General features: G+C 45.8%; 2 protein-coding genes across 5 annotated transcripts; one reads left to right on the top strand and one right to left on the bottom strand.

Moving 5' to 3' along the window:
• Nucleotides 1–2: 2 nt before the first annotated feature.
• On the top strand, nucleotides 3–19,787 carry SLC6A20 (solute carrier family 6 member 20). Of its 4 annotated transcripts, none has more exons than XM_027729057.2 (12): nucleotides 3–2,332; nucleotides 2,421–2,561; nucleotides 10,366–10,506; nucleotides 11,236–11,327; nucleotides 12,048–12,275; nucleotides 13,210–13,320; nucleotides 13,724–13,965; nucleotides 14,867–15,029; nucleotides 15,453–15,657; nucleotides 16,394–16,553; nucleotides 17,572–17,737; nucleotides 18,668–18,901. In XM_027729057.2, exons 3-12 carry the CDS (start codon nucleotides 10,392–10,394, stop codon nucleotides 18,815–18,817), a joined length of 1,632 nt encoding a protein of 543 aa, XP_027584858.1. In that variant the 5' UTR covers nucleotides 3–2,332; nucleotides 2,421–2,561; nucleotides 10,366–10,391; the 3' UTR covers nucleotides 18,818–18,901. The 4 variants fall into 4 exon arrangements, with proteins under 4 accessions (XP_027584858.1, XP_027584854.1, XP_039244256.1 ...); XM_039388322.1 differs by lacking the exons at nucleotides 3–2,332; nucleotides 2,421–2,561 and adding an exon at nucleotides 8,104–9,718 and having other exon boundaries at nucleotides 17,572–17,616; nucleotides 17,703–17,737; nucleotides 18,668–19,787; XM_027729053.2 differs by lacking the exons at nucleotides 3–2,332; nucleotides 2,421–2,561 and adding an exon at nucleotides 6,322–6,482.
• On the bottom strand, nucleotides 19,626–26,467 carry SNRPD1 (small nuclear ribonucleoprotein D1 polypeptide). Its single transcript, XM_027729063.2, has 4 exons — nucleotides 26,345–26,467; nucleotides 25,723–25,799; nucleotides 22,573–22,764; nucleotides 19,626–20,267 (listed from the first exon to the last, which is right to left on the bottom strand). Exons 1-4 carry the CDS (start codon nucleotides 26,356–26,358, stop codon nucleotides 20,191–20,193), a joined length of 360 nt encoding a protein of 119 aa, XP_027584864.1. The 5' UTR covers nucleotides 26,359–26,467; the 3' UTR covers nucleotides 19,626–20,190.

The raw sequence follows: 26,467 nt of genomic DNA, 5'->3' as shown, positions 1-26,467 counted from the left end.
TCAGCAAAGAATCTTGCTAGAAATTAGAACATGTAAATTGCAGAATGATGCTCAAAGATACACCACATCAAACAGCTGTAAAACAGTGTAGCAGTGGCAGGGCTGGGAAGTAGCCGGGGTGGTTGTATTACAGAAACTGGAATTTAACAGTACTTGTCTCAGGAGCTGCTTGGACTGAAATGGATCGTTTTTCTTCATTCTTTCTCAGACAAGCAAGGCTGTTAAAATTGTTCAAGCAATGATGCCCCGTTCAAATCTGCCATACACTTGCAGTCTAAGTTCTCTTGTTTCCTCCAAGTTTAAGTTCTCATGTTTTATAGAAGTTCTCTTGTCCTTTTCCCCCCACCGGTTAAGCAAGATTGCTTTGGGATAATGTCCTGTGTCTGTAGCATGATATTATTGCTTCTAGCACAATAGTAGGGCATTATGGGGTGACCTACTCTTCATGCAGTGGCAATTAAGTTAATGAAAGGTATTATTTTGCCCCTTATACAGTCATCTAAAAGGTTAAGTTCTTAATAGGGATGTACCAAAGAGCTTTCTGGCTTGTGTTTGCTCAGAGCAACAGGACTACTTTTCTGGGTGAATATTGTGGGTTTTTTCTTTGTAATAACACTCATTTTAATGAGATCACTTACTATTTCTAAAAGAGCAGGTAAAAGATGAAGAAAAACAGAGATTCTTCTACTGCGCTTCTTTTCTGATAGATCTTTGACTGATGATTTAGCTAGAATATTGATTCTGTGATAGGCATTCATTATCTGCTTAGAAACAATCTCAAAAAGAAAGTAGACTGTCAACTCCCGTATATGGCTAGGTCTCAATGAAATGAGTTGCCTGTAGAAAAGCATTGTTACAGACATTGTTATCTCCTCAAACAAGGCAAATCTTGTAGAGAGCTGTGCAGTGCAAAATTGAAACACCGACTTCGATTTCCTGCCTTGCACATTGCCACTTTAGCGAGTATGAGATCACTGTGATGCTAACATTGGTTTGTGTTGCAGAATGGCTAATTAAAGGGCTTTTGTGGAGCTCTTGATGGAAAATACATGATCTTTGACAGATGATATTCCTGTCAAAGAATACCTAGAGCATTATACAGTGACGGTTCTCTTTTTATGGAGATAAGTACAATATTTTGAAGATGGAGATGACATATGAATCTCTCCTGGCAGTGTCTGATATTTCTAAAACTTCACTTCCTTCCCTGAGGTGTAAATTCTAATACTGCTTTTACCAGCCTTTGTTCCTTGTACTGTTCAAGTAGACATCATCCATTTCTTCCACTTCACTTGCTAAGTCCCTAGTTATGCCTGAAGGGAATGTTTAAAAAGAAAATTTCTCTATAACTGGCTGGTCTGCAGGAATCAAGTATCTTTCAAAGCTGTGGTTTTCATTTTTTTTGTGTGTTTTTTATTTTATTTTATTTTATTTTTGCTTGCAGACTGAAGAATATTTTTTTATGGGAACGAAATTCAGGCAGCTCAGCTTCGCTAGTGTTGAATCTGACAGCCAACAAACAACCCTATGCACTGACAGTGACTTCAGCTCAGCTGCTGGTCGTTAATAAATGAGCCAGCATTGCTGCATGCTCTTCATGAGACTGTATATTACCTGATGATCCTTAACTGTTTTTAAAGTACTCGTTAGTCTGTTTTTCTCTTGTGGATAATAGTCATTTTTTAAGATGTCCTAAGATGAATACTGACATATATTGACACTTAGTCTGCAAGTGCACCTCTTTATTTGATAAGCTAATATTAAGGACAGCTGCTGTTTGGACATTTCTCATATACCTTACCTTTGGGAAACCCAGTCATCTGCTAGGCATTTAGATTTCAATCCAGCCAAAAGGTTCATAAGATTCCTTGATTTGATTTCCCTTTTCTGGCATTATCAAGGTCAGCTCTTGGCTTCTGTGTGATACCAAATGCTGGCAGACCACAGTGAAGTGACTCTTACCTCTTCAGGAAGCAAATGTGAATCATCTTGCAGTGTCAGGTGGCTGAATGGATCAAGCTTAAAAATGTGTGGAGGATGTGCCTTCTAAAACATGTTAAAACCAATTTAATTTGAAGCTAAGTTTTTATGTGAGCAGGTAAAAATTGTTATTGAAATTGTTATTGTAACTGACTTTGAGCAGAGAAGGTGCCTAGGGAGTTACCCTGTGACTGTTGATTTTGACAATGTCCCTTTGAAAGCATTGGCACAGGATTCTTACCCTGCTCTGGCTGCCTGCAGACTCTCTGAAAGCATCTAGATGTGCCCTCCTTTTGGATATATCCTGTAACATTAGGCAGCCTATTTGGAGTCAACTCTTCTCCAAATAAAGGTGGGTAGATACATGACATTCTTAGTTTCAGGAGTCTTAATATCTAGAGAATTTTGGTCGTTAATTATTTTTTAATTATTATTTTTAGGAACCTGTTAATGTCTTGGGGTGTCCGTGGTAAGCCGTGGTGATGCTGTGTGGTTGGTGCAGGACTACTCTGGCAGAGCAGCTCACGACTGACAGCTGCTGGTGGACAAGGGATCTGCCTGGAGACCTCCCCAGACTGCAGGCAAGCTTTGACAGAGACAGTGGGAACTGGCAGGAGGCAAGCAGAAGAACTGACTGAATAGGTCAACTGCCTTTTTTATTTAGTGAGGTGCTACTTTGTGACTCTTGTTTTACATAGGCCAGTTCTGAGGTCTGGGTGAATTAGATGCAATTCTCTGAATCGGAACTGCATTGAGTACCCTAAAAGATCACATAGTCGGAAGATGAGTAGAGCTGTGGTGCTAAACAAAAGCAAAGAAATTAGAAAGAGAGACCTTTCCCAGGAATGCTTTTCTTGGGAGGCTGACGTAATGTGAAACAGTTTTAAGGGTGACGAAGAGGTTGGATATGACTTCAGGGTGCAGACCTTAAGGGCATCATCTACTATTTGGAACTAAGCAACAAGTAGTAGTGAGTAACTGGAAGGAATAATTGCAATCCTGATAACTGCTTAGAGGAGTAGCTGTAATCTCCAATTACACATAGAGCAATTGCCCAACAGTTATCATGGCCTGTGAGTTCTCAAAGATCTGGAAATCCAGATGGAATCTTTCTTTCTCCTAGAGTAAGGAAACATGAGGCTTAGAGTAGCAACTGTGAACAGCGAATCCCAACAGAAAAACCATATGTGAAAGCTGCTACTCGCCTGGCTGTGTATCTGCTTCCCCTGACAGTATCAGTAAACATTTGCAGAGGCTCTAGAGACTCTTCCATCGCTTGTGTTTGATAATCATCTGATATGCTAGCAGACACCATATTTCCATTTGGAGGCGAGTGCCTCCAGGAAAGGCAGATCTTAAACACCACAGCTGCTGACACTTTTTCTCCCTTCCACATGTGTGGCTCATCAAAGAAAGCCCAGAGGGTTTATTTTTAAATCTAGATGGTATAGTGCTACATGTTGGAGGTAGAACAATAAGTCCAGGCTACCTGGTAGAATTCCTTCCTCCCTTGTTTCCCTCTCTTTCAGAAATAGAACTGTTAAGCTTCTCTCACAGCCTCAAAGCACTGTCTCCAACCTGTTGCTAGGACCTCAGACTCCCTTTTTGTCTGCATTTTAGGTAGCTGGAGAGGCACTTGGCTGCTTTCTGTACCAGTATCATTTGGCATCAAGAGATGCAAGCCCAGGATTTTTAGTTTGCACCTTTGCCTAAGTACTTGCAGTTTTGCTTCAGTGAGAAATGGAATTCTCTGGTTTGTTTATTAGTTTCTGACTAGGTTTACATAGAGGAGTTCTCCTGGGCAGTCCCATCAGTCCCTGTGGAGATGAACCCCTGCCCTTCTCCTCAACCACTCCCTCAAACCCCACATTTCAAATTTGTTAGGTACTGGGGGGCAAAAATGTTTCTAATAGTCCTTTAACATGAGCAGTGAAATGTTTAAAAGTTCTTCCATATGTCTGTTAGAGGCTTGTCTTTGTCCCTGAAGATAAAGCCCAAGTCCTTCCCCAACCCAAATGAAGGAATTTCAAAGGAGATAAAATCTTGAACAGTATGAGAAATAGCATATTGATTATCTGAGGTGTGTATGGAAAATCCTACAGCAAGAATTCCTTAGTGTTGACTGTATAAATACCTTTAAATATGTTTAAAGCCTATCCTTCAAGGAGCCAGTAGATGACAGGCACTCTGCTGGGTGCCTATGTGCATGACCACCTTTAAAAAAACTCATAGTAGTTTGTGATCTGCCAATGAGACTGACATTTGTGAGAGACACAAGGATTCATCTCTTTCCATCTGAACTTCCTGATCTGGCCTGACCCGAGATGAGGACACCACACCTCTCTGCGTGCACGATCCCCTCCAGTCCATTAGTAAACTAGTTTGAAATGTAATGGGAAGGAGGTCCAGAGCCAAGGTAAATCTTTAACCCGATGATTGTCATCGATAGGACTAATCCATTCACACAGAAGCATCCCAAGTGCTAGAGATGTGCTATTTTTTAATGCTGTCCTGTCAGAAAATTATTTAATGCTGTAAGCTATTTATAAGCATCATTTATAATAAATCCCACTGGCAGTGGCAGGCATTTAACTTTTTAATAATTTGCAAAGTTTTCATTATTTGAGACAACTAATGTATCTGTAGCTTCTCAGTGTGTGTCTTTTGGTTTTAATATCTTATGGATCTAAAATTAGCTTGGATTTTTTTTTCCAGCAGAATTCAGGGGTATACCCATGAGACATATTTCCGTGGCTAGCTGGCACGTTGCAATTCTGTGGGCAAGACAAAAACCGCAAGGGTATTCCAGAAATGCCATGAGCACCCTCAGAACTGTAGTCTGGAGGGCTCTGGCAAACCCTGATGTTTTCCAGTGACAACCTTCATTTGTAGCACCACTAAGACACACCACAAAGAATGAATTCACTTACAGGAGATGCGTAAACCTCTTGCAGTCACCTTTTCTAGCAGTCAGAAAAGCGATGTCCCAGTTTGTGACTTTGCTACTGCAGGTGGCTGGTCAGCATGTCCACCAGAGTGGTTCTACTGGGCTCAACAGCACTGCACGACACACTCTGCGCTTTGGGCTCGTGTCCAAAGGCCCCATGGTGGGGGTTCTCATCTGTACTTACAGCTGGTGCCTGATGGGGTGCTGGAGCAGCACACACAGTGCTGGCAGGGAGCAAATTGCTGGTGCCGGAGGAACGAGACTGCCAGCAGTTGAGTGAGTCTTACTCGTACAATGGTCCTGAAAGGTGCTATGGAAAAAACACATTTAAACAGAGGAAGGAAGCTGAGTCCTTGGAGTTGTTCAACCCCTTTTTATTGCTACAGATGCTGCTGGCAGACTCCTTCACTAGGAGACCTGTCTGAATTGATTGAGTTCAATGAGTACCTTGGCAGGGGCCCAAATACAGCAGGGTTCATGTTCAGACCTGGCACCCCACTGTGCCTTCAGATGACCCAAAGGCCTCGTAGACCCTTCTACCTCCACAATGGGCCACAGACGCCTTTTCCCAGTGACCTTTGTATATATATGGTCCCTGCTGCTTGAAAGTATTTTAAAACAGCAACTCTTCAGAAAAGTTCATCTGCAACAGTGGGGTTTGAGCATGAAGGTAAGTGAAAAGAGACTGGGCTATTTCACACTGTCACACACGTGCAGAATATGTAGAGGGAGGGTAGTAGTGCTGGAGGGTCAAACTTGAGTGTTGTACTCAAGTGTGCAGCGTGTTGGGGACTTGTGTGGCTTATAGGGAGTGTTTCAAGGCAACCTTTGGAACTGGGAAGCGTGCTGGACTGGTTGGGGTGAGCACTGGATCACAAGTGATGGGGTGTCTGAGGACCCATTTATTCCTGGCATCCCTTGCCCTAGAAGTCAGCTCTGACAGTCACTAAAGCCAGTCCTAATGGTGTGGGAATCCCTTCTCTGTGCTATCGAATTCAAACTGGTACCTCATGCACATGAATGGCGCTCATAGGGAAGGAGCCCTGTGGAGAAGGAGTGTCCCATTTCCAAAACCAGACTGCAGCCCCAGTGTTATTTTCTCACAGTGTCAAGTTGGCATGTGAGTTGATAAAAATCCCCCGGCTCACATCCTTCCCAGAAGTGCCAGTCAAAACCCAAGCAGCTATTTACCCAAAGTACCAATTTTATAGTTCTGTGTGTGTCTATAATCTATTTACCAGCATTCCTACTTCAGTATGTGCCTGTTAATAAGATTAGTAATTAAAAAGCTTGATAGGAATTGGCAAGCATAGCTCCTCCGCCTCTCCCTCCCCTCCAAGCCGGACTGGCGTGGAGTGTGAGGCAGGGTTGGCAGAGTACCTGAGGGAGTGAAGGCAGGAAGGCTCTGCTGAAACCTCTGCCTACAAGCAGGCAATGGAGAAATCCCGGCCGCTATGGGACAATCCCCTGCAGTTTGTTTTTGCGTGCATTTCCTATGCTGTGGGACTGGGAAATGTGTGGAGATTTCCCTACTTATGTCAGATGTATGGAGGAGGTAAGTGTGGTTCATGTTTCTTGCTTCCCTCGAGGAAGAGTGTGGCAAGCTTTAAGTCCAAAAGTATGTTGTCCATGCTAATGCCCTGTTAACCCAGAAGGGTCCAGAGCAGAGTAGGACGTCTGGCTTTCTGTTGGTGTACAACCTGTCTTATTGCGCTTTATTTTATGTATTCTTTAGCATTAGGCTTTTACGTGACAGCTGCCCCAATACAGTGGCACTTGTTTCCTAGAAGCAGTGGGAAGGCCCATGTTTTCTAAAAGGGTGGAGATAGAGTGAGAGATACATGTCCACATGGTATTAATCTATTACTTTTTTGCCCCATCGAACCTTTCTGAAGTCATCAGAAACTAGTTCAGTTCTTTGTATGTTCACATATGTGGACTTGGAACATATTGAGAAGGGGAGAGGCTTATGCTGATTTAATTTAAGGATCAGATGCATCATTTCAAGTTTCTGTCATTAATGTTTTGTCTTTTATACAAAGCCTAACTTTAGGAGGTGATAACTTGGCTGGAAATCTGCCTTGAAGTTGCCTGAAACACCTTAATCAACAGGAGTTCCACAGCTAAAGCCTCCCAGGCACCTTTGAAAATAGAGAATACATTGATTTGGGCTCAAAAAAAAAAAAAAGCTCTTTGAAAGTTTATCCTTCTCCTGGGTCCAAATAGAACAAAGATGATGTCTGTATCATATACCAGCCATAGATGTTCTTCCTTAGAAATCAAGTTAGTTAATTAGGTTAATTAAAGACCAACACTAATAATCTCCTCTAATATACAGCTACCACTGTTTTGAAAAATCCTTATAAAGAGCCTCTCTTTATGAGACATCCAAGTTTTATATTGTTCTCACTGCATCTGTTATCATAGTGTTGGACTCTCCTCAGCCTTGCAATAAGGGACATGATGAGCATCTGCCTCATCTGCCTTTGGTCTGCTTCCATCTTTTTTTTCCTTTCAGGAAGAAACATATGGAGATATTTGAGTGCTTTTTACTTCTTTTATGCTTGTTTTGTTGGCTTGTAGCTTACTTCTAAATGCATGTGTGGCAGTAAGGGTTGGTTCATGCTGGTTTTTGAAAAGCCACAGTGCTGAGACTGTGTCAGAGCTGTCCCCTGGGATGAGGTCAGAAAAATCCAAATAATACAATAGGTGAAGTTCAGTAGAAGATAGATGCTGCAGTGGCTGAAGCGTTGTTAGGTGGTTTAGATAGCAGGAATGATAGGTGTGCTGTAATTCTGCATGTATTCCTCCACCCATGCTTTAAGACTTCATGTCTGACACTGAACTCTAGCGCAAAGCTTAAAATGCGAGTGTTTCTGTATGCAATTAAACTGCATGTGATTACTTTGCTAGCAGCCTATCTTGGCAGACATCCTGAAGGACAGCAAAACTTGGACATTTTGGGGGATTTGTGTGGTTCTTTTGACCAGCCATCTGTATTGCAGTGGATAGTAAAAATCCTCTGAAATGTAACCAAAACTGGAACACTTGATTAACTTGAAATAAGATTAAATAAACTTTCCTGCTTGTTGCAGGGCATTGGACTAGATGACGTTTAGAAGGTCCCTTCCAGCTCAAACTATTGTATGATTCTATGATAAACCCAAGTATTTTTCGAAAAGCATGTTTTTCCATTATTTTCCATTATACTCGCCATTATTTTCTCTTCCCCAGTTAAATTTACATAGGGAAGGGCAGCTCTTTCTCTACTGTGAAGCTGAAACTCCTGACAGGAGGTTTTGCTTTTCTTAATTCTTCTTTTCACTGCCTTCTTAATGAGGATTCTGTGGCTTTCCAGGGGTCCACAAAAACAACGCAGACAGAACATGGTTTCAGGAACTTAAAAGCTGGATAAGGGGGGACGTCAGCTTGTTTGGCATCTTTCTTTTAGAAAAGCACAGAGCCAGTTCCTGTCCTGCCCAGCAGAACAATAGAGCCCTTATTGCGTATGATACTGATAATTTGCAGTATTTACAAATTATATTGCTTTGTAACCCGCCTTTCTGTTCATCAGCAGATTGCCTCCTTCTCCTTGCTCTTCTCCAGAGAGCTTGGCCTGAGCAGAGCAAGGGGGGGTTAAACCTCATAGGTGCAGTTATTCTGTCCCTAAGCAGGCTGGGCCAGGCTGAAACGAGACTGGGATGGGTCTACAGCAGGACGCTGAGCAGAGGCGAGGGTGCTGCTGGACAAGTCCAGTGCCTTGAGCAGGCCCAGGGCACATTCCATGTTTTGCCAACTGCAGGGATCTGGCCTGGGGTCTGGTTTTTGCTGTGCTGAGTCACAGCAAATAAGGAATTGGTTCATACAGCTGCACTGAGTCACTTGTATGAGGCAATGTGGTTCTACCCTTTAGGGAAGTAGGGTTGGGAGCAAGATCTGCATGCAAACAGGGTGCAGAGCAAGGGGCAGGGGGCTTAGCCCTGGCACCCCCAGCTGCAGGGGGACATGGGGGTGAAGAGCAAGCCTGAAGACATTCCTGCTGCTTGCAAGGTGGTTAAGTCAATGCCAAGCATGTGGAAGCACTGCTGGGAGAGCAGAAAAGCCTTCACAGAGAGTCTAATGCTGATTCCCTCTGGTGGTACATGGCAAAACTCTCCTCAGTGGCTGCTGGGGCAGCTCACACCCTGCCGGCACAGAGCAGCTGTGGGAGCTCTTAAACCTCCAGCAGCTCCCTTGTGGCATAGGAAGTTATCTAACAGGCTAACAAAGGGGTTGTTAATAACAAGAGAGCTGGGAGGTGGGAAATTAATTCCCAGAATAAACCGGATTATTGCTCTGTGTTTATTTCCAGTTCTTTTCCTCAGTCGCTGCCCAGAGTTCATTCCTCCACAGCACTGCACAGAGCCCATTGCAAGGAATGTTAATGCCACAGATTAAATACCGAATAAGAGATATTTACGTAAATATTTTGGCTTGCTGTAAAAAGGGAAGCAGGGAAGCCTTCGCAAAAATACAGCTTTTGACTCAGTCAGCAGCTCTTTCTGAAGCGAGCCTGTGAGCCCCAAGTTGAGTACAAGGATTTTCTTTTTTTTTTTGGCAGAAATTTAAGCCAAAGCACATCCTGGTTGCCAAGTGGGAAGGTCCTTTCCCCTCCTTCATTGTCAGCCCGTTCCTGCTGCTTCTCCTCTTCCACAGGAGCATCCCTGTGGCTCTCCATGTGGGGAAGAAGTAGGGATGAGCAGCCCCACACAGGGGAGCCTGTGCCTCCCATACCAGAGTCTGTTCCTGCAGGTGGGACCCTGGGGGAAAAGCCTTCATCCCTTTCCTGGTGCTTGTGGGATCAGCAGGGGGTTTTGGGAGCTTTTTGGTTTGCTTTTTTCTTTGTTTGTTTGTGTTTTTTTTAAGCCAGGCCAGACCTCAGTATGTAACTCAAAACTCTCCATTCAACATGGACATTGCTGTTACTTTTACTTTGAGCACTTTGGCTGTGCCGCAAAATACCCCACATGAAGTAAATCTTTTCCTTGTCCTCTTTCTCTCATTATAGTTTACAAGGTTTGGCTGGTGTTTGGTTACCCTTTAACAGCCCCAGCCCCCAACTTTGCTCAAACCGCTGGTGATGCATCTGGGTAGCCCTGCCACACCGGAGTGGTGACCAACACAGTTTAACAGCAGAAATCCCAGCTCTGCCAAGTTCCTGCGGAAAATTCCCTATGCCCGGGCAGTCAGCACCCACCAGCCTATGCGACACCGCCTGAAACCCTGTGACATCTCCTTCAGGGTTGGGCCATGCCCTCAATACACAAGGTGCCTGGACAGGACCCAGACCCAGCCAGCCCCTGGGACACTGACAGCATGATTTGACCACAAATAGGGCAACATGGTGTTTATCTTGCTGCTGATCTGCTGAAGGCTGACTTTTGGGGTTTTTTTTGCAGGTGGCTTTTTGATCCCATACCTTATCATGCTGATTGCCGAGGGGATGCCACTGCTCTACTTGGAGCTGGCTGTGGGGCAGCGTATGCGTCAGGGCAGCATCGGCGCCTGGAAAATGATAAGCCCCTACCTTTGTGGTGTTGGTATGTTCTCAGTTTTCATCTTCATTTTCCAGCATGGAGAGAACATGGGTCATTTTTGAATGGAGAGCTTTGTCTTTCAGAGGAGAAACCAGGAGGGAGCTGGGGTTCTGCTGGGCCTCAGCAGGCTGAGCAAAGCAGACACCTTGTGGCATGCATTTATCCCATCCCTTGCAGGGCATTGGGACTAGACCCCAACTCACTGCATTCAGAGGTGTAAGTCCCCCTGCCCTCAGGCACCCTGCCAAAATCACAGTGTGAATGCCAGTGCTAAACCCATCCCCTGGGGCTGCCTGCACTGGGCTTTGACCCCAAGAGCAACTTCCCAATGAACTCAATATGAATGATAAAACAGTGCCTTAATTTCCTACCATTGCTGTTGCTGTTTGCCATTTACCAGTGTCCTTTCTTAGCTCCATTATTATGTTATTAAATTACCCTGATAACCCAAGCTATTGTTAATTTGCATACACACACAATATATTTTTAATGATACTTTGACTATTCACCCCCAGGGCCTAAAGTATAAAATCCAGTGCAGGATAGTCCTGGCAGGAGGAGGAGGTGGATGCAGCGCCAGGGACTTGCCCTGTGCACACAGCTGTGCAGGGTCAAAGCCCCTCCTGTGTTGGGCATGGTGATGCTGCCCCCACCCCACAGCCCCAGGTGTCATGAGACCCTGGGCATTTTGGGGTTTTGCTGCTGACCAAGTGTCTCCCTCCATACCTGCAGGTGTTGCCAGTGTTGTTGTCTCCTTCTTCCTCTCCATGTACTACAACGTGATAAACGCCTGGGCCTTCTGGTACCTTTTCCACTCCTTCCAGGTGTGTGGGCACTCGACAGCTCAGTTTGGCCCCACTGTGGCCATGGAGGGTCATGGTGGCTTGGCATTGATGCTGGATGTTGCATGGCACCATCATCAGCTGTAGAGCGGAGGTGGATCAGTGGCAAAAGCTCCATAAACCCACCCAGGGCTTTTCTGGAGAGAAGAATGAGGCAGTGGTGTCCTCCTCTGTCTGCTCTCCCAGGGGTGTTGGATGTTGTCTTCTTGCCATCAATCACAGGTCAAACAGGTCAAACCCTGTGATGCATTGATGGTCAGGGTGTCCTACATCCTTGGATGGGTCTGTCTGATGGAATGTGAGAGGATTGGCCATGGGGGAGAGGAGTGGCGAGTGTCATCGCTGGGGGAGAGAGTTAAAGAGGCTCAATCCTCAGGAAGAAAATCAGTCTGGTCATTCCCAGAGAAGAGACAGAGCAGGGGAGAGGGGAGAGAGAGGGGAGAGACCCTGGGGAGAGGGTCGGAAAGGGTCATCCCCACAGGAAAGGATCAGAACAAATCAGTCCTTGGAGAGAGGATCATTCCCAGGGGAAAGTGTCAGAAGACATCATCCCTAGGGGAGAGGGTCCTCCTGTGCCCCAGGCAGCACTGTGCAGAGATATGCAAGCCCCAGGCAGAAAGGCACCCTCGCCATCATCCTCCCCATGCCTCACTGGCACCTCAGCTCTCCCTGCCATGCTGACTCCATGCCCCTCTCTCCTAGGACCCCCTGCCATGGGCCACCTGCCCCCTTAACAGCAACCGCACTGGCTACGAGGAGGAGTGTGAGAGGACGTCATCCACCCAGTACTTCTGGTACCGGCAGACCCTGAACATCTCTCCATCGCTGGAGGCCAGTGGGAGTGTGCAGTGGGAGCAGGCGCTCTGCCTGACACTGGCCTGGCTGGTGGTTTATCTCTGCATCCTCCGTGGCACCGCCTCCACTGGCAAGGTGAGAGAGGGGCACAGCCCTGCCAAGCCTGGGCAGGATGTGGGGAGGGCAAACGAGTGCCCAAAGCAGTGGCTATGGCTGCAGAGCACCGAGCTCTGCTGCCTCTACTGCCCTGTCAAGTTGCAATTCGAGCAGGATCAACCAAAACACTGAGTGATACTAAAAAAATAATCCAGAAAAGTCCTGTAAATGCAGCAAAACCACGGTCAGGCTGCTGGCTGTGAGGAAAGCTGTCTGCCACAACAGAGCCATGTCAGGAGACGTCTATTCCTTGGTCTTTGCAAGAAAAAAAAGACATCTGCCGGGCATGATTTGCTCGCCTTTTATTCACAGCACAAGTTATGAGGAAGTGGGAAGAAAAACCCCAATGTCCTGGCTGAGCCTGCACTAAGCAGCAAGCTGAGGGCTGTAATCCCCAAATCGTCTTAGCTGAACACAGAAAGCCAAGAGACTATAAACTAAGAATAACCTCTTAAACTTGTTGCAACTAATTCAATTCAATTTTGATTCAATTTGATTCAATTCAAGTTTGATTTTAACCTTCTATGAGGTCTGCTTGCCTTCCTCCTAGAGCAAATGATGAATGACCTTTGCCTAATGAGTTCTTAATAGACAGTTGCACGCTGGTGTTACTCCACTAAATGATGCAGAACTGAGTTTGTGAATGCTGCAAATATTTTAGACTTTTCTTTGATTTCCAGTCAAAGAGAAGACCCTGGGAACAGTAGCACAGGTCTTCATTTTTAATAAAAACTTGCTTCCTTAAAATGTAGATCTAAAGTTAGATTTGTCTGAAAATATTTCTTTAAAGATTATTACACAAGAACAAACACAATAATTGAAATTATTTATGTAAACTAAATAAGACTGACCATAGTGGATTAGCTTTGTCTTATATATTCTTTAGACCAAGATGTTTCCCCTGCTTCCTCAGGTCGTCTATGTGACAGCCTCTTTGCCATACTGTGTTCTCATCATATACCTCATCAGAGGATTAACACTTCATGGAGCTGTGAACGGTCTTTTCTACATGTTCACACCAAAGGTACAGAAAAACTCTATTGAATTTTTCTGAAATGTTATTATTTTTACGTGTAGATTTTTAAAAGTTGTTGATGCTTTTCCTTATATTGAATTTTTGCAGCAGTAGCGTAGGTCAGGCAGCTGGAAACCCTGGCGATTTCCAGGAGTGGGAGTGGAGTGGCAGCTGCTCTGCCATGGTGCCCATAAGCTGCTTGCTTTCTCCTGCAAAAAAAGACCTGCCCATTAGCATAGCCTATAGCATATTACTTTCAGTCATATAAGTAACCCTGCCTAAAAAAAACCCCTGAACTAAAACGAGTGCACAAAGGGACCCGTCCCTGTCCCCACCCATGCAGCCTGGAAGGGGCATTGCTGGGAATCCATACGTAGCTTTATGCTCTCACTCTCTGGGTCTGGCTTTGCAGCTGGAGCAGCTGTCGAACCCCAAGGCGTGGATCAGCGCTGCCACGCAGATCTTCTTCTCGCTGGGCCTTGGCTTCGGCAGCCTCATTGCCTTTGCCAGCTACAATGAGCCCAGCAACAACTGCGAGAGACATGCCATCATTGTCTCGCTCATCAACAGCACCACCTCCATCTTTGCCAGCATTGTGACCTTCTCCATCTACGGCTTCAAGGCGACGTTTAACTATGAGAGCTGTATAAACAAGTAAGAGCCTGGTGTTCCACTCGTTTCCCACTGCAAGCCGTTCTGGGGCAGGTGAGAGGGGAGGTAAATAAATAACAGCATGCAGTGCTGCCAGCGCTGCCCCAAGACCAGACCCCATACTGCTCTAATAAAGCTAATGGAGCTATTTAAAGCGATGAAGCCCGAGATGAAAGGTCAGAGTGACTTGCCTCTTGACACCTGGGTGCTGCTTCCAGGCATGGGCCTTGTCGAAAGGATGTTTGCCTGGGCAAGTCACAGAGGCGCTGTCTCCTGTGTCCTGGTCCTGGCACACGTCGCAGGGAGTGGGGGGGACTGATTAATAAAATGTAGCAATGCTCAGACACCCCACTATTAAGGCTAAACCCTGTTCCAGGAGCTCAGCCTCCTTGGCTGTGATGCTCTGGAGGTGCCTAGGAGCCTGCAGGATTGTGTCCTGAGGCAGCAAGCTTGCATGAAGTCCCTGGCACAGGGCCTGCAGCAGTTACACTTTTACTCATATTTTTAGAGCTTTCAATCTATCTGCTGATCAGAGAGGAAACCAAGCTGCTAGTCCCTGCTCGTTGCCAAAAGGCTCATTAAGTTGATGGGGTGTGGATGTGAGATTGGAGGGCAAAGGGGAAGAGACACCAGCCAGCGCTGGCTGGCACCCAAAATACCTGCCTGGGAGCACAGTGTGGGTGCAGGAGCTTCTCCCTACAAAGCACAGATAAGTGCAAGATCGCCCATATCCCATTCTGGAAGTGCCATGGCTCTCACATGGGAAGACTGGATCCCTGGGGCCAGCAGGACATCCACATGTGGGGACCGATGGAGAAGGGGATGAGATGTCCTGGGCACTGATGGAGAAGGGAATGAGGTGTTCTGGGCCTGAAAGCCATTAAATGCCTGCAATCCTTCCCAGGGTGATCCTGCTGCTGCTGAACGCTTTTGACCTGGAGGAAGGCTCTTTGACAGCGGACAACCTCAGTGAGAAGAAAGACTACCTCATGGCCACCTACCCACAGGAATATGCCCAATTAGTGCCTCAGATTAAAAACTGCAGCTTAGAAGCTGAGCTAGACACGGTGAGTTGCCACTTTGTGCTGTCTCCTCTCCTCCCACTGAGCCTGGGCAGCCCCATGCGAGCACATCCACATGCCTGACCAGGGCTGGGGATCACTTCTACCCCTCAGGATGGGGCAAGGGGCTTGCCTGGGTGGTTAGCAGCTGAGCTGGGTGGCAGTACAGTCTGACTGCTGGCTCTGGCTGTGGAACAGGGCAGGTCACAAAGATTTGGGGTAAATGTTTTTTTGCTACAAGTGGCATTATGCCAGTGTCCGTGCAGTTTGGATAAACTGGCAAGAATCTCATCTGCTTTTGCTGTGCACAGCCACCACAGCACATGTACCTTGTCATGACACAGAGTCACTCTCTTATGTCCATCTTATGTCCTTTATCAAGGATAAGGAGCTGCCCGTAACTCATTTTTCTCCCCTTCTCTCTGACAGGCTGTCCAGGGGACAGGGCTGGCATTTATAGTCTATTCTGAAGCGATCAAAAACATGGAGGTGCCCCAGCTGTACTCTGTGCTCTACTTCTTCATGCTGCTGATGCTGGGCATTGGCAGCATGCTGGGGAACACAGCCGCCATCCTCACGCCGCTGACCGACAGCAGAGTCATTGGCGCCCGCTTCCCCAAGGAGGTGATCTCAGGTAAGCACCTGCCGTGTCACAGTGTGTGTGTGCAAAGGCTTTGATGTCCCACTGCCACTCAGGGTCCCCCTCTGACCTTGAGTGGAGCAGGGAATAGTTAATATGCTGCTGGAAAGGTTTGCCTGCCTTTGTGAAATCCTGCCCTGCCTTCAAAGCACTTCCCCTCCGGAGCTCCCAAAGCACTAGCACAATTGTGGCTGTGTATTTACAGGCTTCCCAACACACCCCAGCTCCTTCATACTGGTGTCTACTGACTGGTGAAACTCAAAGAGACAGTATAGGTGTAAAGATACTTGCAGTGAGCAGCTCTTTAGTCACATCACCAGTATCCCAACTGCAAAACACCTGTCTTTGGCCAAAAGTAATATGTGCTCCTGTTCAGGCACGGAAATCAGTTGTCCCATCTTAAAACCTGTTTTAGCAGGATGCCCAGTGGCAACACCAGATACTGCATGCACATGTGACAAGGCTATAGCCAAGACTTCGTTGTCTTGACCGTTTCTGGAGTGATGTCCTGTGACTATGCAGGTCTGAGGAGCAGTTTAAGGACACACCAGCACAGTCACACATGCAAAGAGACAGATATTTTCCATAAGGGAAAAGGAATTATCCTTCTCCTCAGAGAAAGCTGCTCAGCAGAAATTCTACGAGTTTTTTAGTCACAAGGAGTATGACATTTCCCACACACAATTAGACTTCCAAGTGTAATGGCAGGGTCTCTCTTTTATCGATGCAGGTGTTGTGTGTTTCATTAACTGTGTGATTGGCCTGATCTTCACCATGGAGGCTGGAAATTACTGGTTTGACATATTCAATGACTACGCAGCCACCCTCTCTCTGCTGCTCATCGTGCTGGTCGAAACCATCGCCGTGTGTTACATCTATGGGATAAGAAGGTAAAAGCTTGAATCCTTCTTTCTTTACAGTGGGATAGCAGGGGGAGTGGCCAAGAGCCAGGACATGCAGGGCTAAGAATAAAAATACTGCCCTAGGCTGTATGTTTCTCCTATGCTATAGTATCAGCAAGGCAATGGGGGTCTCCCCTGCCCTGCAGACCCCTTCCAGGGCCTTGGTTCAGGGCTGTACAGAGGCCAGGCTGGGCTGACACCACCTCTGCTGGCAGGCGAGTGCTAATGAGCTGTACACACCTGCTCCCTGCTCTGGTCTTTGGTCTCAAGAGCACCTTCTGCCAAAACTCTGCTCCTCCTGTGACAGTAGTTCAGCATGAGCACAACAGTGCCAGTAAGTTTTGTTTCAAGGTCACCTCACAGATTGCTGGTGTCCCAAGTCATCCCCTGTGGGCAAAAGGAAGCTTTGGCATCAGGAGAGGTTTTGAACAGCAGAGGTGTTTGTGTTCATGGCATCTAAAGGAAAAGGCTTCAGCATTTTCTTTGTTAGTCTGCCAGCACAGTACATGTACAGGCACCTACAAGGGTATTATGTCCTTGATGAGTTCAAAGCCTTCCAGTCAGATCCAGGTCTCCTGTGAGATTTTAGGTACACTCCCCAGCATTAGTACTTCCTCAAAGACAGCAGTCAGAACAACTCAACTACACAAAACCCAGCAGTTTTCTCTCCTTAATACTTGAGCATCATTGCTTTTCTCTCTTAACTGACATCAGAAACACCCTGAACTTATATTCAAGCCAGAACTTTTCTTGCTGTACCTATTTCTAGCTATTCTCTGCAGTTTGGGGTTCTCTTGGAAGTCCCACTGTCTGTTTTGATTTCACCCTCATGATGAGTCTGGTGAGCCAGTTCTTCAGACAATACCTCATTTGTGGTGAACTGTACTCCCCTTTCTCATCTGACATGGAATTCTGCAGGTAGTTTTGAAGTAACTCAGAAAAAGGTATCGATTGAACATATGCAGCTGTTCTCAAAAATATGCTTTTGTTTTTTTTTTCAACACAGATTTGAGAAAGATCTTTACACCATGATTGGACGCAAGCCAAACTGGTATTGGAAAATTATGTGGGCCTTTGTTAGTCCTCTGCTAATTATAAGCCTATTTATATTTTACCTCACCGACTATATCCTCACAGGAACCTTGCAATACCAAGCGTGGGATGCCACACAGGTAAAATAGTTTTGGGGGGTTTTTGTTTTTTTTTTAAACTTTCCCTAGTTCCTGCAAGGATACAGCCTTCCTTCCTAACTAAACCGCTCCACAAAACTGGAAAGCTTGCAGCTAGAGTCAGGGCCAACCCCTAAATTTGTGGAAAGGAAAAACAAGGAAAACTTGACCTAATGATGATGCCATGATTCTGTAAAATCAACTAACATCTCTCTGATTCTTAATCGACTCCTTCATACAGTAAAGCATTATTAATGTTGAAGACCCAAATTTCATCTTTCAAAAAACACTTTAAACAAAAAAACCTACTTTCAAAGTGTATTATTTTGAACAAAATTAGTGGTATTTTAAAAGAACCGAACTGCTGCTGGAATGGTTTTCATAATTTCCATATCCATTTTTCTTCATGGCCAAGAACACTTTTGTACGAATACTGAACTGTGTATTTATCACAAATTACTACTGGATAAGTAATCACCGGTTCCATAACCTTTTGTGGAAATGTTCCCATTGTGCAGAAAGAAAATACGTAATTGGCCATGACACAAAAACAATTTAGGACCCATGGCGGGCCTGGTCTGTTGACTGGGTGTCAGCATGAGCCCAGAGCCTCCAGGAGAGGAACACGGAGGCCTGACAGAGGTCAGGGCCCAGCCACCTCATTAAGAGACACAAATCAAGCCAAAATCCGCTCTTTACCAAAGCTTGCAGAAATTTCCCCCAATCCTGTTGTCAGCAGCTCTGTTCTTGTTGTCAGTTTTCAGGGTGGTTGGGCAAAGAACAGCGCTGAGGGCAGTCGTGGGCTGGCACAGCCAGAAAGTGCTTCTCAGAAGTCCCACTTAGATCCATGTGCATAGCTTTGCTCCTGACCCAACTCCTGGACTCTCAAACCCACAGATCCCACAGATCCAACACTGCTTCTCTCCCTTGCAGGGGCAGCTGGTGACGAAGGATTACCCAGGCTACGCCCTCGCGGTGATTGGGCTGCTGGTGGCAGCGTCCACCATGTGCATACCCCTGGGGGCACTAATGACTTTTATAAGGAAGAGACTGAAGAGGGAAAGAGTTTCAACAGTTGCATGAATGCTGACAGCTGGATTTGGGAAGACCTTACCCCCGTCATCAGTGACAGGGCACTTCTGGAAGACAGCAGCAACCATTATTTGTAGCAGCTATTTATAGAGTTGAGAATGGTGGGTGCTATATTGACCAAAAAGTGCTCTTGGGAGGTTCCACAATGGTTTGGGAAAAAAAAAAGCTCTTCTGTAACAAGATGAAGCTTTAAAATAGCCTATGCATGAGAGGGGGAAACCAGAAGAGCAGCTCACAAAATACTAGTTAGCACAAATTAACCAGCACATCAGCCCGTTACACCATGTTAGGTAATTCTTTTCCACTTTGTTGTAGCACTGCCTGTGCGGAAACATGAGCAACCAACTAAGCATGTTCCTGCACCAAAGTACCGGCAAATATCCTTTACCCATTCAAGACAGCTGCACTTAAGAGTGCACTTTATTTCAAATGACATCTGTATTTCATCAACAGAGGAAACTGTTGAAGTCTGCCAGTGAGAATGTGATAATCCCTTTCCTACATGGGAGAAATCAGTAGCATGGTATTGGGAGATGAATGTGGCCCACCTGGCTTCTTTTATACTGGTGTTCAGCAAAGCAGTTTATATATATATATATATATGCAAACACATATATGAGTTGCACAAGTTCTTTCCCCCGGAGAAGTAAGCTTCCAATTCCAGTACATAACTGTGCACTATGCTGTACTTTGTATTTTCTAGGGATGCACTTTAAGTACACTAGAAGGTATCTGTGATAAAGCTGCTTTATGAGCCCCACCCAAACAAAAGTATGCCATATAATTAGCTTTGACAAAGTTCATATCCAGGTATTCTTTAATCATCAGATGTAACAATCCAGCAGTTCCACTGACCTGGTTAATTTCCCCATGTATATGTTTTATAAAGAAAGCAACATGTTTAAATTGTAAGCTTCATGTAATAGAAAACATTAAAATTATATCTATGAACTTTAAAAAAGTCGCTCTGAAGAACATTTGAGAAACACTCATGGGATGGGGGTTCTTGATACAGTGTCTTAACTATGTAACCATTAGAAGATGGAAGTGCCTTCCAAAAGGATTAATTTCAAACATCGTTAAAGCACAACAATGCAAGTCTCTCATTCTGAGGCAAAAAGCAAGAGGCAATTGTACAGCCTTCAGGGGTGGGCAAAATCTTGACAGTGACAACCAACACCAAGACCTGCTTAGTCTGTAACAGCCCCTGGAAACAGGACACACCTCCCTCCCCAGGCTCTGCTAACAAAGGAAAGACGACCTTTTCACATTTCAGTTTATTAAAAATGGATACCATAAACAAGACCTGTACAAAAAAATATCTGAAATTGCCCAGAATTTGGTAACAGTTGCGTGATGAGAAGTTATCGTCTTGGGCCTCCTCTTCCTCTTCCACGACCTCGGCCTCTGCCACGGCCTCTGCCACGGCCTCTTCCAGCAACTTAGCAGGTGAAAGAAAAAGGATAAATCAAGTGAGACCCAGGAATACTTTCATTTTGATTAAAACATTCTGTATCGAGCATAAAACACCACACTGCTTCCATGTGATGAGACATTAAGTCTTTTAATGCTCAGTAAGTCTCAGGCAATATTTTCATCTTTAGTACTGGGTTTTTCAGTATACAACTTCCACAGACTACTCTCTGTCCTTGGCTTAACTGCAGAAAACAAGGGGATGTAACAGCTGGCTGCTCCCAAGTGCTAGGGTAGGTCTGACAGGGAACTAGAATTCCTCCTCTTTTTTGTTTTCATAAAATCTCATTTTCTGGAAGGGATCAGAAAAAGTGTATGCAAGACAAGGGTATTTTGTTACTATACAGTACAGAGGATAAGATTTCTTTTTGGCCACAGCTCTCATTGTGGTTTATGAAATACTCTGCTTAGGGGAAATGAGAGTTTTAACATGGTGTGATTCCCAAGCTCACCATTCTCAGGCACCATGCGAAGGGCAGCATTTTGAAGGGATCCCACCACCAAACAGCTATTTTCAGTGATACCTCTGCCCATTTCAAACGTGACTCTGAGGCCAAGGTCTTGGCTGTGTGCCCCCAGTTTTAATTACTGCTATTTAATGGTAAAGGGAAGACAGAAGCACAGGGTAATTCAGGCTGCAACTGCTGAAGGTCACATGATCCATACAGTGATAATGTGCCATTGCACCCGTTTCTCCTAAAGAAACATGACTTGACCCACCCAGTTGCTAGGCCACCCTACAAACTTAAGAAATAACTGTTTCATTTCAAACATGTTTGTGAGTGCAGGGCTCACAAAGATACTAAAAAATGTATGGGTGGCAGAGATGGGTGGCTCGGTAAGAGAGACACACTAACACCCCTTCACGGAGCAGGCGTGGATTATTCTGGCATGTAGGTCACAAATGCAGCAAAGACAGAAAGAGCAGAGGCACAAGGCAAATTTCACAGAAGCAAGGTGTCATTTTTTTGCTGATAATAGACTGACTCTGTAATTTCCATGGAAGTCTCAACACCTGACTAAACGATGGCAGCAGCTACGTGCATCAGTAGAGAGCTGCATTTGCTAAGCGCCAGCACACCTGGACCCAAGGCACATGTGCCACATACAAGCACAGCCAGCATCCTGCCTTCCACTGACAATTCCACTTGCCAAGGACAGACCATGGGCTTTACACTCTTGAAGCTGAAGAGCATTTATGGATTAAGGCAGCACAACACAGCTGCAGTCAGAGGGCTTCCGCACACTGTGGATGCAGCGAGCATCAAGTGGAGGTAACTGGGGCTATCACAGCTGCTTCCCTCAAAGAACCAAACACTGTGGGGTTCAGGAAAAAAAGCAATCCAATCACACTCATTTCTCCATGTGGTCAGATTGTTTTTAATGGACCTGAGAGGAGCAAAATCCCCTTGGGAGTTTTATGTGTATTCTCTATAGAGACAACAGCCACAGTGCTTGCACTTGGTGATGCATCCAAGGGCTCCTCACACCATGTCAGAAAGGTGAGCACACTAATGCATAACACACTGCAGATCCAAACACTTACACACTAATTGCAGGAGAAAGGGTACAACATTACTTTAGAGCACAATTAGCTTTCACTCACAGCTTACTATTTTAAAAATACACAGACTAACTGCTGGATTGAAACCGAATTGCTCTCTGTAATGTTTGGCTTCTAAGGAAAAGGTTTCTGTTCAACAGTTTATTGAGAAAAAAGTTTCAGGAAGAGCAGAGTGGAACACTACTGGGAACCAAAGTTAGAGATCTGCTCATTGGAATACACAGCCTAGACTCCTTCAGGTTCTCAAGTCTCTCAAATCCAGTTCTCAGAGATACCATTTTTATCCACCACCAAATTTCAGTGAATCATTCAGTACTGTTTGAGACACTGTCTTGTGCTTTCTTATTAGTCTATGTGAAGCTCCCCATACAAACTGGGGAAACCCAGCAGACACTCAGAGAAGAGAAGTGTAAGTCTCTGTTGCCAACTGTGAGACTGAGATAGGTTAAGATTTACTCAAGATGCAAAACATTTACATTTTTAAAACCAGGTGCATGAAAAGCCACACGCATAATTTCGGGTGAATGAATGCTCTGCAGACGTCAAGAAGGTGGGAAAGGCAGATTAAGCCAGTACAGTATCAAACCCTCAAAGAGGAAGGAATTAGACACCAAATGCAGACATTAAGACACTCAAATCAGATGTCTTCAGATTCAGAGGACTAAACTGCATACAAAGTCAGAACAAACACAGGAAAGCACAAACTAACCTGCTTCTCTTTTCTTGGATTTGACTTTTGGTTCAACATCCACTAGCAAAGTATCCAGAGGCAAACTGTCCGGCAGAATGAAGTAGCGGATATTATTCCCTCGAATACTCAGTGTCTCCAGCTGTACAGGTTCTCTGTTCTTCAGCGTCATTTTCACTGCTTTGAGATGTGTATTCATGCTGACATCCACTCCTGAAACAACACAAGCCTGATTTCAGGGACGAGGTCTCTTGTTGCCTATTTTTAAGAATGCACATGCTTCAAGATCTAGCCTGATCATTAATCCCTGCTTCTGCCACTCATTGAATAATTCACCCTCTAACAGAATGAAACTATGTGTCTTTTTCTCTCTTAAATTATGCCCAATAAGTTATCAATTGCTGCCTTTAACACGTTATTGCTAGAGAGCTTTATCTAGGTCCTGGCAGTAGCCAGGTAGCCAGTGGTTAAACATCCAGTAGCCAACGGTTAAATCAGTTCTGAACAACAAATAAACTGCTGCTTATTACAAAAGTCTAATACTGTCCTTACTCCTTTAAAAAGAAGAAAAACCTCTGAGGTTTTTCTGTAAGCCTTAGGAAAATCCAACCACCAAAGCAGCATTTATTTTCTGATAAAATACATCCAATACCAGAGTGCTATCTACCACCAAAGTACATAAAACACCCTCCTGTAAGGAACAACCATTGTGCTCACACACTCTGAGAACAGCCAGTATGTAAGAACTGTACGGAATCAGTACTGTGCCCACTATGCTGTGCTATGTGTAATCCCAAAACGCAAACTATCTCAGTTGGATGCATGTATTAAATAACAGTCATGAGAGGCAATTAAAAAGTTTTTATTTTCCATATGACGAGCTTTCCATGGGATTTGATCTCCAGCTACGAAGATGAAAACAAGAGTAACTTTTTCAAATCAAAACAGAAACAAAAGATTGACACTGCTGTTTACAAACACCTGCTAATCCAGCGACAAGGCACCCACAGGAACAAAATTTTAATGTGTTCAAACTTCTGTACAAACAACCCTTTGTGATAAAAATAAACTGTGAAATGTGTTACCAAGGTAAGTAACACAAGTGAGCATCAGCCCAGAACCAGAAGAACCACTGCGCTGTGCTTATTCCATGTACTTCCTCTGTCCTCATCCCCCTCCTTCTGGATTTTACAGAGCTCTCTGGCCCCTCCACTCCACCTGACCCAGACCCTTGGTTCATGTAAGGTGTATTATATGAAACCTGCCTCTTCAGCAACCCAGCTCTGGCCAGCCCCCAGAAGAGATTGCACAATCCAACAGCAGAGCAATTATGAACACAGTTCACCGGCCACTGTAAAGGGAAGACTGCAGTTTGAGAAATATGGACTGCATTCCAAGTGTTTGCAGGTTCTTAGCAGTAAATGAGAGAAGCTTTGCTCAACAATTAAGCCTGAAAGAGCAGTGAGGTCAGGAGACCAGCAGTGTGTTTGCTTCCCACCTGGCTGGGTTTAACAAAGCATGCTGCAATCGGGTACCCAGGGTGGTGCACTCCCCTCTAATCAAAGCTGATGGACCTGGCTGCAAAATAATGCCAGTTTTGAGCTCTGACAAATCTCCACAGATTGCTACTGGCAAAAAAAGCACCTAAGCAATCCCCTGGAATAAAATTCAAACTTGACGGAGTTGTACCTTTTTTTAAAGAGTGTCTCGGCAGAAGAGCTTTTAAAAGTTGCATGAGGTGAGTGTAGGAAAGGAGATAAAGCACTTTCCTCAGCTCACCTGTGAGGGTTTGCCTTGTTAAACACAAGGCACACCACCTCCATACCTGATGTCTCTGAAGTAAAGCTCACAGGAACACCCTCAGAACAATGTCCCTCACTGAGATTATTAAAGCAAACAAAATCGTTTGCACATTTTTTAATACATGAGAACCATATACTAAACCATAAAGACTTTCCCTACAACTTTCAGTTCAGTGAAACGAAGAAGCATCTGCTAAACAATAACACCCACAAACTAACATGACCCACCCCTGGCAACAGCAGGGGGGCACACTCTCATTGACAGGATTCCTTTTTGCCCTGAATCCCACATCCAGCTTCACATTTTCAAACCCACAGTCTTGTTAAATCAGTGCAAATATATGCAAATATGCATTTGCATCTAAGTTCACCTTAAACAGAGCAAAAACACGTTCAACAGAAATAATTATGGTTTTGATTAGCACTGCCTATGTACAAAATTTAACCAACATGAGACCACATCAGCACTTAACATTTGGCATTTATCTGCGCTACCATTGAAAAAATAAGTCCCTCTTCAGGTGATTCAGCTGCAACATTTTTATTGCTTGTTGCAATTTCACAAGGGAAATTCAGAGGCACCCAAAACATCTTACAGAAGTTTAGCTGCATACCCACCACCTGTTTGATACAGCAGAAAAACCACCTCATCAACACTACCACTGGAACAGTTTGCCCAGAGAAGCTGTGGATGTCCCATCCTTGGCTGTGTTCAAGACCAGGCTGGATGGGGCTCTGAGCAACCTGGTCTAGCGGGAGGTGTCCCTGTCCATGGCACTGGGGTTGGAACTAGATGATCTTTAAGGTCCCTTCCAACCCAAACCATTCCATGATTCTGTGATCATGCTGCTAAAATTCTAAGAGACTACAACACGCTTGCACTGGCTTTGCAATGGTTTGGGAAAGTTCACTTCCTTCCCCCCGAGCCTGTTTGGAGGCAAAGCCCACAGTCAGGCTCAGAAGCTCCCTGTGCTACAGTGAATTTACAGCCTCCCAGCAGCACCTTAAAAACAGAGAAAGATAATCACAAATTATACCCTGGCCTAACCACAGGTGAACTCACCCACTAATACAGATCAAAGACAACCTGTGACCCGCTGAAATTCCCCAGTATTTTCATGGTTGCCTACGGAAGGCTGGCTGGTCACAGCTCCCGACTCTTCCCAGCAACTTCCGACAATAACCAGACACAGACACAAACGCACCTCGCACTTCCACACAGATACGTGAATTCAAAAGCTTTTCTTCCAGCGCGGGTCCCCGCAAGAGGGAGCACAGGACAAAAAAAGCTCAATCCGAGCCGTGGCTGCCAATTGTTTGCCGAAAGGCGACTGGGAACACTTCGCTACAGTCTCCTATCCTGCCGTACCTGTGATCGTTCCATGCACCTGCGTCCCATTCTTCAGCTCGATGGTCACAGTCTCATGGCTCAGCTTCATCAGAAACCTGCGAATTGAAAACGCGTTCAAAAAACCCCAAACCCATCACTCCCACATAAAGCCTACGTGTTTAACAGCCTCCACACCAGGCACCCGCTCATCCCGAGCTCTCAAAGACGGCGCCCGCGGATTCTGCTGGGAATGTTTCAGTGACAGACCCTACGTCCCGCCCAGCCACGGGAAGCTGGGACACTGCCGGACCCAGCGCCTATTTCCCGGCGAAACAGCCATTATTACACAAAGAAGGAACCATTTTACAGCTTGTCAGCACGCCGGCAAGGCAACGCTATCCCCATCGGGGGGAGAGGATTCCCCCCAAAACAGAGGGGCTTTGCTGAGCGACCCGCGCAGGCCCCGGGGCGGGAGCGCGGCCCTGCAGAGCGGGGCCCCGCCGCCAGCAGCCCCCGCAGGGCCCATCCCGGGGCCGTTCCCGCCCCGCAGTGCGGGGGGGCCGCGGGGAGGCCGCAGAGCGCGGGCTCGCCTGGGGCCGCCGGCGCGGGCGGGCGCGGTCAATCCGCCTCCATCGGCCCGCATCCGAGCCCTCCCGCTCACCTGACGAGCTTCATGTCGGCGGGCGGCGCCGGGCGGAGCGGCGGGCGGGAGCCCCGGGCAGAGCAGAGCCCCGGGCAGAGCGGAGCCCAGAGAGCTCACGGCACAGTCGGGATGGGCCGGGCG

The sequence above is a fragment of the Pipra filicauda genome, unplaced genomic scaffold, assembly GCF_003945595.2.
Source record: "Pipra filicauda isolate LSUMZ 115617 unplaced genomic scaffold, ASM394559v2 scaffold62_size3274119_pilon, whole genome shotgun sequence".
In the NCBI taxonomy this organism is placed as follows: domain Eukaryota; kingdom Metazoa; phylum Chordata; class Aves; order Passeriformes; family Pipridae; genus Pipra; species Pipra filicauda.
The sequence above is the reverse complement of the archived record's forward strand: the minus strand, read 5'-3'. Positions and strand labels throughout refer to the sequence as shown.